The 20,491-nt window shown below is 42.8% G+C and overlaps 2 protein-coding genes across 5 annotated transcripts in view; both read left to right on the plus strand.

Annotated features, from left to right (window-relative positions):
* Nucleotides 1-15,541, plus strand: part of LOC122413500 (uncharacterized) — a 73,913-nt gene extending 58,372 nt beyond the window's left edge. For 2 of the 4 annotated variants that reach the window (XM_043423886.1, XM_043423888.1), the window contains 2 exons: nt 11,255-11,349; nt 13,380-15,541. In XM_043423886.1, the coding sequence (XP_043279821.1) occupies nt 11,255-11,334 (80 nt within the window). In that variant the 3' untranslated portion in view covers nt 11,335-11,349; nt 13,380-15,541. The remainder of the gene's footprint in view (nt 1-11,254; nt 11,350-13,379) is intronic. The other 2 variants (XM_043423887.1, XM_043423889.1) reach the window with 1 other exon arrangement.
* Nucleotides 15,542-18,501: 2,960 nt separating this feature from the next.
* The window catches only part of LOC122413519 (uncharacterized), a 31,406-nt gene continuing 29,416 nt past the window's right edge, over nt 18,502-20,491 (plus strand). The window contains exon 1 of the mRNA XM_043423928.1: nt 18,502-19,247. Coding sequence (XP_043279863.1) covers nt 19,184-19,247 — 64 coding nt within the window. The 5' untranslated portion in view covers nt 18,502-19,183. The remainder of the gene's footprint in view (nt 19,248-20,491) is intronic.

Consider the following 20,491-nt stretch of genomic DNA (forward strand, 5'->3'; position numbering starts at 1 on the left):
CTTTGCATTTCGTTTTATCCTTTCGTATCACCTTACCTAGAAAATTCTCATCGTTTTTCTCTCCCCCTCTTTCTCCTCTTCTTTCTTTATTCCATCTTCTCTCTAGTTGTCTCTCATGACGGTTTCTGCGGTAGATTCACACCCGGTATTCATCCCCGCCTCGCCGTTATACCCCGTAGTTGCTCTCCCGTTCACTTTGTTATCTTTAGAAAACGAGATTTCCAACTGGAATATCTGGAAGTGCGCGCTCGACGGAGCGTTTAGACGGACCTGAGGGAAAAGATCGCGAGTAAAAGATAAAGGTAGCGAGAGAGAAGGAAAGAGAGAGAGAGAGAAAGAGAGAGAGAGAGGAGGAGCGAGAAACGAGGATGGAAAAAGAACGAAAGATGAAAACCGGAAGCTCGACGAGAACCGGAGATTCTTTGGACGCCATCCACCGTGAACCATCAAAGTCGGGTAGAGACTTTTGCCTGATAGAGAAGAAGCTTTGCCATGCAAATGGATGAAAAAGATAGAATAAAAAGATTTTAAAAACACTATGAGTACGAAGAGAAGAAGAAAATGGTGGAAGAGGGGAATGAAAAAAACGAAGGATGCAAAAGTGGCAGGCCAAGTAGCCGACTGGCCAGTCCGTAGTCGATCTTTTTTCTCTCATTTTTCTTTCATTATCCTCGAAACGTGTTTTCCAGCCTCCTTTTCTCTTCCTCCTCCCCCCTGGCTCTCTCTCCCTCGGCCCGCGATCCTCGAGCACTCGAGGACGAATTTTGTTCCCGGTGCTCGATTGAAATTACGATTCTCCGATAGTAGCTGCACGGTGGAGCGTTATCAAAAGATTATACAGAGCACTTTCCAACTTTTCGTGAATCAAAGGAGTACAGTAACTACTTGCAAAAATTTACGAGAACAGCATACAAATTGGAGTTTGAATGGTCTTTCATAAATTCAATGAAATTTTTGCATGCCTCGATAATTAACCTGGAAATTAACAACGCAAGGCCCACTTTATTATGCATTTATTCGACTCGGATAACACACGCAATCGATAATAAAGTCCACAATATTGTCGAGACGATGATAATTATATTCACAATTTTATATTGTTATTATTGAAAATGAGAAATTCATTAAAAACTCACTGGAAACTCGACACCGCGTCGTTGTAGTCGCGTATGCTCCAACAACCGCTACGTTCACCAATACTCTGAATATACTTGCCAGCGTTCCGGTTAAAGGCGCAAAGTCTCTGTATCGTTACCGATACTTTGCTCTTCGTATTCGAGAAATATATTCATTTAGCCTGTCGTTGACAAAAGCAACGTTCTATAGATGCGCCGCAGCAATGGAGAGAAAGAGGGATTGTCGTAGCAGCAAAATTAACGTGGCAAACTTTGTTATATGGCATAGTTGACGCAAGATAATCGATTAAGACTCTCAGTTCTCTATTCTGTATAACTTATAGTTATGCACCGAAGTGTGTGTGTGCTCAGGCTCATCCCCTCGTCCTTTCCATTGTCGCTCTCTTCTCTCCTCCTCGTCTCCCTCGTCGCTCCTCTACGACCCAAGGATAGCGGTCTCTTGGTATGGTTGAGAGTATTTTGTGGCTTGCGGCATATGTACATCCATAATTTTGCTCAACTGCCGTCGAGTAAACTGCTTGTATAGCTATAGTATATTAGCGTTGACATCGACTATCTGTCTGAATGCTGTCGTGAGTTCACCCAAAGTTTTCCTCAAGTAGGGAGAAGCTTCCGCATCTTCCTTCCATCATCGATATATACATAGATCTTTATTTCGTCGCATACACGGGGTGTCCGGGGTCGCTGGTCGAGGGTCGAGGGGGCGGAACGAGTTCTCGAGCCCCCAACGTGGGAAGAGCTATTTTTCCAGTTTTTTTCCGAGCATCGATTGGTTGGACATTGACATTTAATTAGTGATGGTCCGTCCCGAAATGCTGCCGAGTTCCTCCTCCAAGGGCTCGAGCTCCGGGGCACTCGTCGCAGAGTTTTTTTTTCCAAAATGCCATCGAACGATGGTGGGTTAGTGATGAGAAAATTGAAGCGGAAACTCTATTCAGAATGTCATGGTTCTCCTGGCTCACCGGTGCCTGAGCCAACTTAAAGGACACCCTGCTCTCATGCAGTTTCCTATTATTCGATAAGCCAACTTATTCGAGCGAAACGAGTTGAGCCCCGAGCCTCCCCCACTGCTGCCTCCGCGTCGAGAGCCTTCACCCCAAGGTATTGAACTACTTTGGATAACCTAAAGAGTACAGTTCCCCTTTTCTGGCTGAATGCGCACGAAACACTCGGTCCCAAGTTGATAGAATAGCTGCACGAGCGGGCTGCACTTGCAAACACTTGAGAGCAGGACCCTCGGAAATATCCTCTGTTAATTCCGGCTGCACTACTCAATTTCGACACAACGCAGGCTCCATATTTGACTGAGCAAACGTACTCGAGGACGATGTAGATATGGGCAGGGTGGGCAGGGATCCGCAACGTGTTTTATATCCTGTATGTTTGTATTCGAGTCTTTCGGGTCGAAATTGCGCACATCACTCGACGGGCTCTGATTTTAATGAAAATGGAAACTCAGCTCAGGCGAATGTCGTTCGCTCGGTCACTGTTTACGAAATAAGGTGGAAATTGTTTCGTCTCCGGTGCGTTACCTCGGACAAAATTGCGACGAAAAGTAGCACGGCAACGAGCTCCTCGGCTCGTCGAACGTCAAGCCCATGCTCCAATTGTTAATTTCAGGGTTTATGGAACTCCGTGAAAATCAAGTCCGTCATACACCGGCGTGCATCTAATTATGGAACTTCGGCCATACAAATGAGTCGCGGTGAAAGGAAACGCAGGGAAGGAGAGAGCCGAAGGCAAAGAGAAAGAAAATCGATAGTGGAAGGTATTTCTAGTCCAATAGGGCCAAAACTCCTGGGGTATGGGCTTCGCTTTCACCGGATGCTTCATGAATTCTCCATTGACCATCGAACGCGGGAGATTCCCTATCGTTCTCCCTGGAACATAATGCACATATATATTCGTGGTTTCGCATACGGCTCCTCTCTAGCTCCGCTATACTTATCGAGGCATCTCCATTACCTCGGGATTAGTGTGACCTGCCTTCGGGCTACGAAATCTTGAGGATTCCACCTAAATTTCAAGCCCTTTCACAGGGATCCTCGCATGTTTGTTTGCTTGCACGTATGCGGAGGTATCGGCAAACGAATCCTTCATTGCGTTCGGCTCCTCAAATCCAGCTCGGATGCCTCGATCGAACCTCCGGAGCACACAGCATTTCGATTTTCCCCCGAAATAAACCGCGGTTCAGCATTTATTGGAGCTTTTACTTTGTGCCGGGCACACAGAGTTCCTCGATCGGTTAATCGACGGAAGAACATGCAGGTTTGATCCTCCGGGCTTCTCTCGCGTATAGATTCAGCGATGAATGAATAACGAGTTTTGCCGATGGGTCAGATTGTTCCTTTGTTATTTCCATTCCGATTCGAGTCGAAAGTAATTTTCATTCGAATTTAACGAGCTTGAACACTCTCCGTTTCATTTTCGTCTCGCAATGAAAAAAGAAGCAACGACGTGAGCTCGACTCACGCTGGATTAATCCGAGACGATGCTTTCCTTCGCGATTCGAAGTGTTTGGATTATGCAAAAATGCGATCACGGATAACCGCAGGCCGGACCAGGGGCAATTTAACGAAAAATCATTTTTTAGCGATTTTGATTTTGTCAAATTATACATTCCGGCACAGATTCTCTCTGAACGAGACTCGGAGCTGTGTACGCACATTCTGCGAAGCTTAATAGCCGCAATTTTGGGCCGTACTCGAATGCACCGTTCGCACCACTGAATGGAATCAATCAACGTTGAATTTTTGATTATAATCAAATCCCAATTTATCCGCACGTTCCTATGTACCCCCACATCGACAGTGATCGAGTTACACTGTTCCAATGTTTTATGTGAACATTTTGATGGTCTTATGGGATTCCACACGGGGTAAGGGTGCATCGATAAGCCATAATTGCAACTCCTGTACGTCGCACTCGCTCATTAATGGGGCATTGACACCGAATCGCGAGCATTAAAAAGTCCTCGGAAATCCTGGTTAGCTCGTTGTCCCTTGATTCATGTTTATCGCAGGTCAATTTGGATTAAAAACCTCCGAGCAAGCACAAGCACTTTTTGTTTTTTAAGCCCTTCACCACGGCCAGGCTTGAATTATTGGCTACGGCGATTCAATCACTTTCCCTTTTTTTCGCTCATAAATTTCTACCTCCGTGTTGACGAAGCTTTTCATCCGTTTATGTTTCGCCACATTTTCATGTATTTTACCATCCGTCATTGTTGTTGCCATCATACAATGATGCTGCATTTACAATGCAGTGTGTTAAGGCCTTATACACACTTGCAGCGGGCGAAAAACCTCATTTTCTTCAATTTTTTTTCGACAAGAAAATAAACGTTTGTTGAAAAACTGTGAACGACATTCATTAGTACATATTTTGGTGCAGTTGTACATTTTTTTCATCAAAAAATTTCTCATGGCCCGACTCCAGCTGTATTCCGCAGTAGCACCTTTTTTGAGCATCAGTCGCGGTGGACGTGGTAACCAAAAAAACTATTAATCCAATCTATACCAAATTTGTATCACTTATTATGATAATAGCTTGAGTCTGGACGAAGGATTTGTAAAAATTTTGATTTAAACAAAAAATGCCGACAGTTTTAACACAAAATTCATTTTTTGCGGTGCTAAATTTTCGGTTTTTTTGTTACAATTTTTTTTTCCAACAAAATACGAAATACAAAATAGTTTTTTAGTAGTCGTGTCCACCGCAAAGGTATTTTCCAAAAAAGACGATTCTGAGATAATCGCGTTTAAGGTAGGAGTCGCGCGACAATCGATATTGGACGAACTCGTGATTTTTAAATTATATCATTTTGACGTGATAAACTTTCATATGGCTAAAGGATTTAATAGGTTACCGAAGATTATATAAAGAAATTTACGATCAAAAATATAAATATAACACGGCATCTTATGAGAAACCCATCCCGCCAACACTATGATTCCAGAATTCATTTCCTTATCGATTAGATATAGTTTATGATAAAATTGCTCCTCATACATTATATTATAAAGATTCCAATCTGACCATAAAAATATAGGGCCATCGACTCGTTCGAAGAGAATTTTCAAAATAATCTCGATGAAAACTCAGAAAATGGCAGGAAATCGACTGCCATGAACTGGCTCGATATAATTGGCAACGTTAAGAATGTATACATATACGTATACTTTTCGTGATAGCCGGCGAGTTTGGAGGCTAGGATATCTGTCGACTGTCAGGTGAGAAGAGAACCGACATAAAATAAGCAATCATAAGATATTTTTAATAATAAATTATTAAATATGATCTTGTATAAATTTATACGAATACAGTTGAAATTGCCCTAAGATTTATTCAATATAGAAAACCTTTCTTATAACCTATTTTACTTCGACGACGATTTATAAATAGTCATTTGACCATAGAGTCGCGCGACTTTTACCTAGATTCGATTATTAGACGACCGCGCGCACCAGGTGGTCCGTTGAAATACCCATAGCTACGAACCTGATGCTCCGATCTTTATGAAATTTAGTGAGAATTATCTTCAGACATTGTACTTGAAGAATATCTAATAAAAAAACACGATTTTTCCGCCCATACGGGTTTATATAAGCCCTTAAGCCTGAGAATTGTGTACCGTGAATTTCCCTCTTTCCGGAGCTTTTCCTGCTGCTACGATAGCACAGCGTATATACGGCATTGATAAAAATCAACTTTTCCGCGGATTCTCGACGAGCATTTAGCCAGGATACCTGGGCCTTTATCCCTCGTTGAGGCACCGAAGCGTCGTAAAGGAAAAAAAGGCGAAGGAAACGTCGATGGAGAAAACGGAGAATGAAAGTGTCCATGCAAACGTACGGAAATTTTCAATGATATCCCATTTTTCCAGGTTCCTTTTTCATCCAATATGCAGACACATATCCGGCTGGATGAAAAAGCTTGAGACGGTCTGTCGAGAAGTGGCGGAAGCTTCTCGAAAATTGTTACGATGCTCCGAACGTAAAAATACTAAAAATTCATTGAAAATTTCAGCATTACGGTGGAGAGCATTCCATCGTTGATTTTCAGTAGGATCGCTCATTTTCAAAACTCTTTGAGTCTCAATTGATATTAATTTGAAATTCGAACAAACTTGAGCCTGTTATCCGGTTTGGAAAAGCTCGATCATCCTGCAGTGTCCTCATGACCTCGATATCAATTGGAAATTTAAAAAAAAACGCCACTAAACGCGGATATTCATTTTGCAACTTGCGTCGTTGATCGAATATCCTTCCGGGTGCTCTCTACTCATTCGTATATGGATTTTTTGAAACGATAGTAAAACACGAATATTCGACGGGAATGGACAAGTTGTTTCGAAGGAGTTTGATTTTCGCGTCGTTCGAGATTGCGAGGGTATCGGAGAGGATCTATTCATGAAAATTTGTACCCCATCGAATCGAGAGCGGAAGTGAGAAGCCGTATATGTGGAAGGAAGAAAGCTGATTTCCTTACTTCACATTTTCGTTTTCCCCATCCCGAATATTTATTCCAATACTTCAAAAGGATTCGGGCACACCGGCGCGGCTGGTCCCTGCTTTCCCAGATTCGAGAATCGTTAAAATAGCTTTTCTTTTATTTCCTCCTTGGAAGATCCTTCGATTTGGAATCTCGGACGAAGGGTCAACTGATATTTTCTAAGGGATGAAGAAATTTATGCTCCTCGTGTCGAGAGTCGTCCGCTCTGAAGCTGCTCGCCACTCTCGTCTCGACTCAGTTCACCTTTCCACTTCTCAAAGCCCGTCGAAATAAAATTCTCTAGAAAACAATGCAGGAGGCGAAGGATCCAACTCACTCGTACCATTGAAACCGTAGCTTTGGAAATTTCGGTTCTTCTCAAAATATTTTCAAAGACTCGAGAATTTTGGCAGTTTGCGAATTAAGAAGCGAAAGGGAACAGCCGAAATTGGTGCTTCCCCTGCTCGTTCGAACTCATGTGCTCGTGGTGAACGTGAAACGGCCCCAAAGATTGTCCTCTCACCACATCCACTGCGCTGACGAATCAAAGGGCGTAACCGTCGAGAGCCAACGCCTTCGTCAGCGTGGGTCAAGTCCTTTTGTTTGACAGTCCCTTAAACGTCAGTTCATAGAAGTTACGTCGTTTTAACTCTAACCATTTGATATAATACCCACACAGGGGACATGCACACCGAGAGCGTATTATTTCGTAAGGTAGAAAACGGAAATTCTGCAAGCTCGTGTACTCCTGTGCCACGTAACGTGTACTACAGGCTGAGCTGTACGCTTTTGCAGTAGTATAGCTCAGGGTAGTATGCGCCTTGGCCACAGAGCTTATCCCATCGTCGTAACTTTTCCTCCGGCCACATTTCTGAAAGCCTAGCAGGCTTAAACCTTTCTCTATCTCTCCATCTGCCCCTCTTTCGTCTCCCTCCGTTTCTCTCTCGTTCTCTCTCTCTCTCTCTCTCTCTCTGTGGCATTTCGTACCACAGTGATATATTTCATAAATGCACAAAGTCTGAGATTAGCATGGTCGAAGGTTCACAGACACTAAATGCACTCCTAAGTGCCTTACGTAACTTAATTGCTCCTGTAAATTCGCAAACGCTTTGAAATCCGCTCATTTCATCCTCCGTTAAGAATAACCACGCCTGACAAATCGGGCTCGTCACAATTTTCCAAGTCTTCGACGATTTTTCCACCTTTCGCTGCGAGTTTTGAAGCTCGATATCGACGTCAAGATGCTCGGAGCTCACGTCGCGTCTCCCTGACGAAGTTCGAACCTTTCGTATCGTCCTTTTCGATCTGCGCGCAGTGTTCCGGTATGCCTCATCGAACTAGACTCTCGTGCGACACACGATCCCCTTTTCTTTCATGTTTAACGGATGATATTAATAAAGCCTCTCGCCTTTGTTCATCGTCATCGAGTTTCGTGTGCACTGACTTTTACAACTCGCTCTACGCAGTCTGCCGATTCTCGTTATGCTCGATTGCTCTTCTATAAGCACGAAGTCGCGCGACGAATACTCGATAATGCACGACCGCACTAATACCGTTTCGGTAACAGTTGGGATGAGAGTACTCGTCGCGATCTTCGTTAACGAATATTCAACAAAAAATCCAATAATCGTTTTTGCTGATTAAGGTATTCATTTCACGAAACCGAATATTCTACGAATAATTGATTTTGAAGGGGGGAAACGAAATGTTGGGATGACTAAAAATTCGGACAGCTAAAATCTCGAAGTGATAATATGGAGACAGATTAATTCGAACAGAGCTTTGAGTGTCGAAAATAAATACAGTAGAAACGACAGGGTTCGGAGCACGTTTACATAGAAAAATAGAATGTAACGATCGCACATGGAAGGACGACTGAAATATCGGTTTTCCGAAAATTTGACAATCACTCTTTCGATTCCTAAATTACTACGATGAGCAGTACTGTGAATATTCACTATTTCGTAAATATAATAAGGAAAGACTAAAATATTACTGAGGTTGAAGTACTGAAATACCAAATAGTCGAGTGGTCGAAATGTCGAAACGCTGGAAAGTCGATTGATCGAACTAGATAAATGCAGTGGAGCTCGAAATACACGCGTCTCACTGACTCACTCACTCAGACCGGTGATCTCCAATTTAAAACATCGTCATTTTGACTTTCGCCTTTTCGGGTCATCGCCATTCCGCGCATATCCAAGTTTTACAGGCTCGAAAAATTCATTTTCGATTCTTTGCTACTCTATATTTTGGCCTGTCTATAAAACAACTACTCGCTCCATTTTGAATTCGAAAATATGAACTTTTGACATTCGTATGCTGGTCTGTTAAAACGGCGCATTCGAAATGCAAACTGAATATTCGATTAAACACGTAATTCTGCAATTCCGTTGTTCGACATACTGTACCCCACCCATTTTAAATAACAGTAAAGTAAAAGTGCATGCGAATAGATTGGCGGGCCAGGTTATCGAACATTTAATAAAGAATTGAAACTTGAAAAATGCAGGAGCTTATGGAGATTCCATCGTCATGAAATTTCTATTTAATAATTCGTGTACTAAATAATTCTAAATTCCCGATACAAACTGTCTCACGGGTGGGAAAAAAATGTAAAGAATCCACAGCAACGATAAAAATGAAGGGTCACCGAATGCTCAAAAGAAGCAAACTGCAAGAGTTTCGTTCGCTCGTGTTCACTCTTACTTTGATTAATCGAACGCGATTTCGATGCTTGGCGACATTCGTCATTGTTTCCCAGGCCCCCAACCAGCCTCGTCCCGTTGATGAGCTTTCATCCAATTACGTTTTCGGCCATTGGGAGAAGCAGATCTGCATAAAATATATTGAAAATGACATTAGTCGTGGGTGGATCACCGGAGGGTCGTAACTGCCTTTTTTTCCCCACGTCAATATATCAATCAATCGATCCATAATTTCCCATCAGACTCAATCGCGAGCGTTCTCAATTCGTGTGCTGATCTCGAGAGCCCAAACGACAATAGATCTTCTCGATACATTGAAATAGTGTAGGAATGCGGCGGTGCTGCGGGTCTCGAGAGAATTTTGCACGACTCGCGTGTGTGGTTGAAGCAAAGCAAATCGAAAGTTTTTCCATGTACCTCGCTGTGCACGGCGTGCGAGAGCAGGGAGGGAAGAAAGGATGCATTCATGTACTATTTACGTGGAGTTGCTTTAACGCACTTCCACAAAATATGCGGATAAAGGAGAGATTGCGCGAATAATATTATAAATAAATATGTCTACATGGGGGAAGCATTGCACTTTCAATCGAGGCGAACGTGGTCCTCGCTATATTTATGTCTCTTCTCCCCGCGCGTGTTGTTCGCCCGTCTCTATGGGCGGGTTCTGGGCCATTACAAAATAACGCCCGACGCGAATATTCAGATTCGATAAAGGTGCTTAAATCGATGGAAAAAAATGATAATATTTTTGCAGGATTGCGGAAGAAATTCTCGAACTTCGTATTCCCATTTTATGAAAATTCAGAAAACGAATTTTCCTGAAGAACGAAATTCAAAGAGAATTTCTTTCTCCCTCCTTTTTCACATGGTTTTTATTTTTCCTCAAGTTTTATCCCCTGAAAAACCGTTGACAGTACCGACAACGCTAAAACGAGCTCCGAATCGATCATCGCCGTAATCGATTAACATCGATAACTCCAAGATGTGAATTAACCCGTTTTTTTTTCATGTTTGCTCGTCTCCCCTTTTTATTTACACACGCGAGTACAGTGTACGATGAAAAACCACGTGTGCGAATCGATTGCGGTAATAACACTCGAGTCGCGGCGTCGAATATCTGCCGCGCGTATACGCGCGGCGCGGTGTAAAACTTTTTTTTGTTGCGTCCGTTTTTTTGGTGGGAAGGGTCGCGAGGCCCGGGGGGGAAGGAGGATATATTCTCGGCGTCGTTATACACCATCAGCAGACACCCAGGATCCCAATCGTTTTCCCGTTCGCCCCGCAGCCATCAATTTAGCACTACCGTACGCCTGCTGTTAAATTTTATCTTCGCTACCCACTCGTGCTCGCGCTTTCTCTATCCACTTTCACGTGCACGCATGCAAACACATTTTTCTTTTTGTATATGCCATGAGTATTTTCACAAGTTGAAGTTGCAGTCGGCGTGTTTGGAGCTGTGAATCATCGACAGCGGCGAGTAGAAAGCAAACGATTTTTCCACCATTTTTCCCCTTTATTGCGGCTCTCGGGGCCTCCTTCGGCCCTCCGCTCCTTTCCTCTTTCCGAGGCTCTCGAGCTTCCCGAAGAAAATATGGAAAATGACCTTTCGAACTTTGACCTTCGACCCCCTTTGTTACCCTCCGCGCTGCTCCCACCCTTAATCTTATATTTAGTTCGAGGTATTTACGGGCTAAGTGGAATTATCTCCGGACTCTTCATTCCCTCATTCCGAGTCGCATATTCTTCCCTCCGAGCAGCCACTTCACCACCGTCCATTTCATCTCGCAAATTATGCACCTGTAATTCCCCCATTTTTATGCGGTCATTTTCCTTTTCAAATTTCACTATTCGAAAAGAGACGAAGGATTTTTATTCCATTTGAATTCTCACTGAATCTCATTTTTTCTTTTGTTCCAGGCAGCACAGCTTCGATCGCATCTTGCAGTTTGATTCTGATGACTGCGAGTCTCTTCGCTCTCAGAACGATACACGGATAGTCTTCTCATTCGTAGGTAATTTTTTCTCATTTTCTCTCTACGACTCAACAGCGGAAACGTTGCTCATGAATACGAGCATGAAGATCTTTCCGCTTAAATCCTGTGGTAACTGCAGCTTTCGAAGTGACGCCAAACCGTCCTCGATTAAAAAGGCCCGCTATTATGCAAAAGTCCGATGAAAATTGAAACTCAATCCACTTTCGTTTTTCGTCGTATGCCCGTGTTTAAAAATTCTGTCAACTCTATCGTAGCACACGCGATTATTACACAAATACAAATATCTCGTGCGCGTTTGATTCGACGGAAAATGCTTTTGATGAAATTAATTACTCGGTCGAACATGCGCGGAAGTACACACGAGTAATATGAGCTTTTTTTAATACGTGCGGAAAAAGTACATAAAGTTTTATCTGTTCGGGAATTATTCTGTCCTCGCTGCATTCTCTCGTTCCAATATAAATCGGTTGATCTTTTGCTACTGGAAAATTGGTTAAAATCGATGTAGAAAGCCCCCGACGAATGTGTATCCCTTGAATCGGTTCGGTGCCGCTCGCTTTTTACTCGCTGCACAGCACAATTCGATCTCGGCTATAATCCGCACACGCTTACCACTTTCCCAACCAGTTTCGATCGCTTTCCCGATTGAACCTCCCCCCCACCCCTCTTTTCTCTTTTTCTACATTTCTCTCATGCGGTTGTGCCATAAATGTGCTCGCACGGGCCGTCTCGCGTTGAATATCTGCATTAATGAATTATTTCTCAATCAATCGAACAAATTGAAGTCATTTTAGTCGCCTCTATTTTTGTGAATTTTACGTGTGATTTGAATGAAAACGGAATGAAACAGCGTCGAGGATCACAAATCGACGAAATTTTGCTCCTTAACAATCAGCGGGCAGAAGCACTCCGAATAGCCTGTACATAAACGGTTGCGCGTGTACGTACAGTAGTTTCGGGGACGAGGAACTCGATCAAAGGACACTCGCCCTGATACTGTTCTCGTGGCTTTGGTCACTAGAAAATGGGGGAGGCAGTGAGAGATTGAGAAAGGAGAGGAGAGCACGGTAGAGAAAGAGAAAGCTACGAAAGTTACTTTAGCCCCTTTATCGTTTTAATTAAACGTTTGTAAATACGTTTTTTCACTCCTCTCCCCGGCCTCCCCTTCATTCTTTCTAATCAAAGTTTCTCTCTGTAGTGCTTAAAATGCAGCCTCGAGAGATCCGCGTTTTATGTAGTTCACAGGAGCTTTTTTTCAACTTTGTACACTCTCTTTTTTGTCCTTCACCGCCTGCCTTTGCTCCACGTTTTATTGGATACGATTCACAAATTATTCCGCGGTAACGATGAAATCGGACTGATGATGAGGTGACGTCAATCCGCGCGCCTTCCAAAATACGAGGTTCACGTGATTCAACGTGCCCTTTTTTCCCTCGCACTAAATTATTCAAACACGCGATCATCCCTCGACCGAATACCTTTTCACGTGTTCAGGGTGAGTCTGCAACTTTGGCTCGTCCGATCGAGCTTTTCACAAACCTCCGCAATAAATATTATTAAATCCACCCTTTCGGATTCTCTTGAGGAATGGGTTAAAATTATTCAATTACGCTCAGTTTTCGTGCATTTCAGAAATTATTCGAAAATTCGTTTTTTGCAAACGCGAGTGACGCATTTCCAAATCGAACTGTTTTCTGCCCAACTCACAAAAGTGCCGTTGAAATGCCCTCGGAGGCTCCGAAGCGAACCGAGGTTTCCGATATTCTTTGGAGTCGTAAGGAGTAAAGTGGATCAGTTGGCGAAACGTCGTTTGTTGCCTTCTCATTTTTCCCGGATGCCTCAGTGCAGGACCTCCAGAAAGCCATTACCCCGAGAGCAGCTCTTAAAACAAATATTTGTTTACACATAAACGAGGGCTCTTTACATGCTTTCCATCACAGTGGAAAACAGCTCGAGAAATTATAATAAAACATTCGCTCGATTCTTCCTTTACATTAATTCGAATGTTAATTTCTTCTAATCACAATTTTTCGATGTTTCCGTTCCAGGCTTTATTCCCAGAGTAACCGACCAACGTAATCCGTTTTCATCTTCAAGATTCCACCCCAACAATCATCAACGACCATTCGAAACTGGGCTTTGGGATCGATGAAAATGAGGAGAAACAACGATGCGTGTAATATAGAAAAATTTATAGAATGTGAATGTATAATCTCGTCGTCTGATCGTAACGTCGTTTCCACTGGTCCACGAAAGCTGGGAACACGTTTCTTTTCAAAACTAATCGGTAATAGAAATTAATTAATGAATAAGAAGGGAGGAGAGAAATGAAGACATATCGCGATCATTTGGACGCTCTCAATAAAAAAATACATGTGACGCGACAATACGGAGGGAGAGTCAAGGAGACGGAGAGGGCGGTGCAAGAATAAAGGGACTTTGGTGAGACGATTCGATGAGATGAAAATATATGAATGGTCTTTGCGGTCGACGCTGAAGAAAATTTCTCGAAAATACATCAAATGTATTTGGTCTACGGTGTAAAAATATTTTGTGTCAATTCTTGCGTCAAATTTTCAAGGATCCAAACATTTATATATAGAAATATATAGGAAATAGTACTTGGAAAGCTTACGAGTTAAAAGTCGTCGCAAGTTCGACGTCGAGACTCTGTCGTGTCCCTAAAATAAAAACGAAAAACAAGAGAACGGCGCGAAATTTATATTCTCGTTATCATAGGGCACACACTTTTATCTACGATTTAACATATGTCCAAAGATTAAGTGAACAATCATGCCGGAAGCTAACGAGTCAGGCGGTAAACAAACCAAAAATACAAATAAAACAAAGAACCCACAGGGCCAGGTGGAATCACACGAGTTTAAAACAGGGTAGAAAACATTTTGCCAAAGTGTCGTTGGACCTTCGTTGGAACGTAAATTTAACAATTTTCGCATTTTCATTATTTTTTATTCTCATCAACTCATTTATTTGCTATCTCTCAAGAGAGAATCGATATTTTCCATCGTTCACGATGAACCAAGAGAGCAACAGTTTTTCTGAGCACTCGAAGAATGCCTGTGAAAAAATGCATCAACTTCCATTTGTCGGTAGTGCACAGCGATACCGAAGAAACGACTATTTCAAAATCAACGCAAGCTGAAAAAGTTGAGCACCAAAAAATAGCGATAATAATAGTAATAACTGTTGAGTATGAATATTTTCGTAGATAATTCACCTCGCAATTTCGTGCGTTCAATTCAGCACCTTCGAAAGTGTTCTTTTCTTCGTGTCTCTGTTTTTTTTTCTCTTGGAATCACTTCAACTTGTGACACTTGTGAAGAATTATTCGTCAGTTTGAAGTCTGAATGAAAAAAGTATTCTCCAAGTTTCTCGCCTCTCACGTCTTTCTAAAGATGCTCAAGTACAATAAAACCGTTTTTCTTTTGTTTTCGAATAAAAATAACCAAAAGCGTTGATAAAATGAGTTCAGTGCACGTAAATATCTGAATATTTGATCGAACAAAACCTGCATTGTGACTCAATTGGTTTCAAATTATTCGCCTTAACGAGCAGGTGAAAATGAGCAAAAATAAGCATAACACAGACACACAAACTCACACAGAGAAAATAAAAAAACTAAACTTTTTATCTCGTTGTAATTTTGTACGATTAATCTCTGTCCGGCTAGTTCCAGACTCGTGTACATTGTAATAATATACAAATGAATTAGTGATTGAATATCGACGATTAAATGACTGTACCTACTATAAATAATATTGTTGCGAGACGAAAAAGCGAGAGAATTTGTTATCTATATTGTATTTTTAAAGAATCACTTTATCGGCGGGTCAGAGCCTCTCGGCTGCTAAATACGCGGAGGTCACTTTTTTCCTAGTCTCACCACTAATCATACGAAACCATTATTAAAACTAAATACCAAATATTTCATTCACAACAAATGATGGCGTTAAATTAAGGCATTGTAAGCGTCATATTAATAGGTTAGATTAAAAAATAAATAAAAAAAAAGAAGAAGAAAGGAACAGATGAGAAGGAGGAACGAGACAAGAGCGTTTATCGATGGGTGATCGATAAAACGCGTTGTTGTTGCTTGTATAAAATTGTCCATACACTGCGTTGTTATACGAATAGGAAAAAAAAAAAAAATAAAAAAAATAAATGAACGAAAAAAAAGTGAGAAACGAAAGCATTTTTGTGCTCGATCATTTCGAAAACCTCTCAATCCTCTTCGGCTCTGCGAACGGTTCATTTCACCAAATGATTTATATTTATGGCAAATCCGATTATGAAAACATTCGTTTTTATGGGTGAAAAAATAAATAGAAAATCATTGGTGCGGGAGGAGGGGAAACGCGAATCTCTCTTCGCGTTTGACTCTAGCGTGGAAAGAAAGCTCGGAATTGCGTTTTTTGCGGATAATGGCTCGTACTCATATTGATTATCGATCCAAAGGAAATAAAATGAAGTGGAGAAATGAGTTGAGAGAAAGAGGAAGACGGGGAGACGTATAGCGCACAGTTTGAAAAAGAGGCTCATCGAAAGTTTCACTTCGGGATTACAGAGGGCACTTGACAATGAGGATAATGCAGTTTGTTTTTTTTGGGGGGCGGGATTGCTGGTAATAGCCTCGTTTCGCACTGTATATGAGAAGGGGGTTCGATGTTCGACTCGTTTGTTGAAAATAAAGGAAGTTTGGGGTCGCATTGTCCCGCGTAATCACTGGCTTATTGAGAGCCTTTATTTTCTATTGGCAAAAAAAAGGAAAAAAGTCTTTTCCTCGACGCGGCTCGAGGTTAGCGTCATTCGCAAGCATCGCGCCGGCGGGAGCTCCGAACCACGAGAAAGAGACCGAGCGGAATTGAAGTGGGTGGTCGCGAGCGCGCAGGCGGGAGGAAAAAGGAAAGGAGAATGGGGCAAGGGTGAAAAACAGGGTGGAGGACAAAAGAGAGAGACAGAGGGTGCGGAATAAAAAGCATTTCTATGGCGGAAAGTGGTCTCGGAAGTTGGATCCTTGGTTGGTTAACGCCTAACTCCTTCTTTCTCTTCTCCCGCTCGCGTTTTTTATTCTCTTTTTCTCTTTTCTCTAATTTCTACTTTTACCATTGCTCCTTCTTTTTCCACACTTTCTCTCTATTTCACTTTCTTCCACTCCTAATTACTTTCGCGCTGTAAAAGCTTCGTCACCCGCCGAATTATTCTTCCTTTGATTTTTACTTGAAAATCTCATCATTTTTCCACCATTTTTAGTCATCCCTTTCCATCGCACCGACTCCCCATCGGCTCCCAGCGCTATCGATACCTCGGTCACTGACTTTTTTTATCACTTTCGACCAGACTCCTTTGACAGCCTGCGCTCACCACGCAAATACTCTAATTGCCGATGCTTTTCGAACGTTATCCTTCGACGAAGTGTCTCCTCGAGCATTATTTTGGGCTTCGCGAGAGCATCGGATTATTTTAAGGTCCGTCTGTCGCTGCGGAGTAAATCAATCCGTCTGTCGACGAAATCAATCTCATTTCATAATTGACACGCTTTACTCCATTGCGGTTATGATTGAGCGGGAGAACAGTTGCCCGGCGGAACGTTTTCCCTTCGCTGATGCACTTCCAACGCGATATAACGTTCGAAGTGAACGAGAACATGCGCAATTTGGGATCGGGCTTGTTATAATTGTGCAACTTATCCATATTCAATTATTCTCGAGCTCATAATTGTTTGGCAAGCTTTTTCAACGAAATAACAAGGAAATGAAATACGAGCGGAGCGTTCGGCCGGTGCGGTTAGCGTGTTTGGTTCAGAACCAGGCCATTTGGGGGTTCAATGGTACGAATGTGGGGCTCTCTCTCATGGATTCGCCGCTCGAAAATGAAAATATGGGCGTGACTAATGGAAATCTGATGGTTTAACCGCATAAATTAATGGCCGAGCAACGAGCTCGCGGACAACGTTTTTCAACATTTGTTACGGATTTATAAAATGGAGGAGCCAACTTGAGATCGGTTGATGTATCGTCGCATCGGCTTTCGAGCGAGTTAACCATTCTCGTGGTGCAAACGCAGCGGCTGAAGTTGCATGTATCCATAAAAATCAATTGCGCGGCCACGAGCACGCTGAAAAAAGTGGGAGGAATGATTTCCTCGGCTAAGTCTAACGAATGGAACGCGGCAGGGATTTGTCGAAATCTGGATTTATTTTCTCGCAATTTCGATTTTCGTAGCCGATTAAAAATGATGGAGAAACCGGCGCCAGAACCTGGGTTTCTAGCGGTTATTTCCCGTGGGAAATCGAGTCGTTCATCCCGGAGCTGATTGTCTCGTGATTAAGACTCTTCAAAGCTGCTTCCCGGAGGCTGAAAAAATCGGATAAATGCAGGTGAGAAACTTTTTAAAGCTTCCCTCAGTCTTTCTCCTCTCTTTTCTCGTGCCTTTTCTGGCTCCACGTGTGAAAGCCTCGTCAAAAAAGCTCAAAAAAGACGCGTAACGCGTTTTCTTCGTTTCTGCTTTTCTCTCTCTCGTTTCTTCTCACCGCGACTCACTCGTCGCGATGTTTTTTTCTTCTTCCCCCCTCCGCGGCTCTCCCGCCTTTTCTTCTCTTATTTTCGCTCTCTTTCCGTTTTCTCTTTCCGCGTCACTTCCGTTCTCCACCGCGTATACTACGTCCCGTAGAAATGGATTGTGCGTCAACGCTTTGGCAGTGCTTTCCGTAGGGATGAAAGGGTGCGAGAGGGAACGGGATGAGGGTTGAATAGCCCGAGCCTCGCGCGGAGCGCAAACTCCGCGATATTTCGCGCAAGCTCCGAACGCCAGCGAGCCCGAAACATTCAGTGTCTCGTGAGAACTCTCTCGCGTAGTACACGCGATTCCCTCCGTCTCTCAATCTCCATTATTTCGGGACGAATTTTGCCCGCGAGTATTTACAAAGCGTTGCTCAGCCGGATGAAAAATTCCCAAGTCTTCGTCTCCCTCGATCTCGCCTCGCACCGAGATCACCGTCGACGAAATGTGTCCTTTTTCGAAACGGTCAATCTCCATCGGAATTAAAATTCCACTCGTTCCTTCCGGATGTTGACTGAAACCATAATTCAGGTGGGAGCGAGCCAAACGGATAAATACGTGACTGAGTTTTGGGAGGGGAGGGGAGGGGGGGGGAGGGAAACGATGGAAATAACGAGAAAAATAAATAGCGGCACGATGTGCTGAATTGAGGTTCCCTCACGCGAGCGTAAACAGAAAATAGGATAAAGTGAAGAAGCATGAAGAAAAAACTGTGTGCTTGTCAAACGAGCCGGTGAATCTGAGCTGCTTCCTGAATAATCGGCGAATCCTTTGATGGATTAACGACCAGCTTCCAAGCTCGTGAACCAGCAACAAAGATGCGGAACTTTCGTTGAGAATTTTCTCGCCCCCGTGATATTTTTATTTCGTCTTTCGGTGAAATACAAAAGTACACGAGTGCGCAATCTTTTCGGCGGGGGAGGGGTGCGAAAGAGCAAGAGGCAGAAAGACGCTTCGAGAGGCGATGTATTTTACCCGATGTCTGTGAGCTTATAAATAATTCATTTTGCACCGTAGAAGATCGAGAGGTTGCAACGGTGCGCGAGAATTATTACGTTCGAGAGATATAAATACACAGCGAAGTACATCTGTGCGCGTATTCTATAGATGTACATACTCCATAGTCCAAAGTGTTCGTTACGAGAGCGGAGAGTGCTGAAAGGATTCGCAACTAGGATTGAGAAATTATTTCAATCGGGAGGAGTCGGGAAGGAAGCTGAGCGAAGATAAAAGGACTCCGGGAAAGGAATTATAAAATTTCATCTCTCCGAACATGTATAATCAACGATGCTTCGATATCATCCACACGATTCTTCTCTTCATCGGAATTTTCAAAGGTAATAAAAGCCAAGTTCCCCACTCGCGCGCTTCGGGGAGTCAAACACTCGTTTTTAACTTTAAGCTCCACTTGCTCCGAACGCAAACGACGAAACTTCTTTTTTCTTCTCCAATTCCCGTAATTACCGGCTCTTTTTATGCCCAATTCTATTTATATTTGCCGTTACTTTGATTTTCACAGTTTTCCGATAGATTCCATTTAGTTTCCATTTTTACGATTATTATTGTTCCCGGTAACGATTGTTCTTTGTGAAACTTTGGCAGGCACCAAAACCATTCGACGATTGCAAATTTTATTGGCCGAGAATTCGCTAGTCGAAACTCCAAGCTTTTTATTTCCCTCCCTCTCTCTTTCTCTCCTTTCTGTGCACCCTTTCGCTCGTCATTCAACGCGGATAAAAATGTAAGCTATTTCCCATGGTCACTAACTAAAAGTTCGCACATTTTTGTCCGCACACACACACACACACACACACACACCCGCTCCAACTAGTCCAAGAATATAAAATTGCATAAACAATACTGCGCCGATTAAAGCCGATGTGCCGGTTGAAGCTACTGTTCCGGATTTCGGTCGTTTTTTCCCCTTGATCCGGAGCTTTAACCAAGTCAAACACGAACAAAAGTTTCGATACGACGAGAGAAAAAGTGGTCAACGACGAAATTTCAAAAAAGGAATGTCTCAAGCTCAACTTTTATGCTCCCCGGCGTTCTATTGAATTCTTCAAGGAATCAGTCGGATAAAAATTCATGAAATTCTCTCAGATGTACGACGAGTTTGCCGGATTGAGAATTAGCTTTTTTTCCCCCATTTTTTTTCGCTCCCCTGTCCTCGATTCAGTCCGCCTTTTGCACTTAACAGTTCAACGTTTTCGCCTGTACTTATTCGAATCGGTGAAATAATGTTGCCGAATCGTTTCGGGCGATGCAGGAAACCTGCTTAAATTTATTGCCCAGAGCTGTACAGTCGTACTTGCGACAGAATTTACAGGTATATTATTATCCGCGGAAGCGAACTAGTGCGCAGCTTCCATTGTATTTACTGTACATGGGGCATCCCGCACCGAGTTAGCCACACTTTTATTTTGCATTTTTATATGCCTCCGATGCCTTTTGCTCTCTGATTCTTGCACTGATTTCAAGCAAAGCGCCTAATTTATGCGAGTTTTTATTCAAACGAGTTTACGGCATACAAATTTTTGGACAATTACTCCATTATTTAAGGGAGTATCCACGTGCCCTG

Source organism: Venturia canescens, chromosome 7 (genome assembly GCF_019457755.1).
Source record: "Venturia canescens isolate UGA chromosome 7, ASM1945775v1, whole genome shotgun sequence".
NCBI classification, from domain to species: Eukaryota; Metazoa; Arthropoda; class Insecta; order Hymenoptera; family Ichneumonidae; genus Venturia; species Venturia canescens.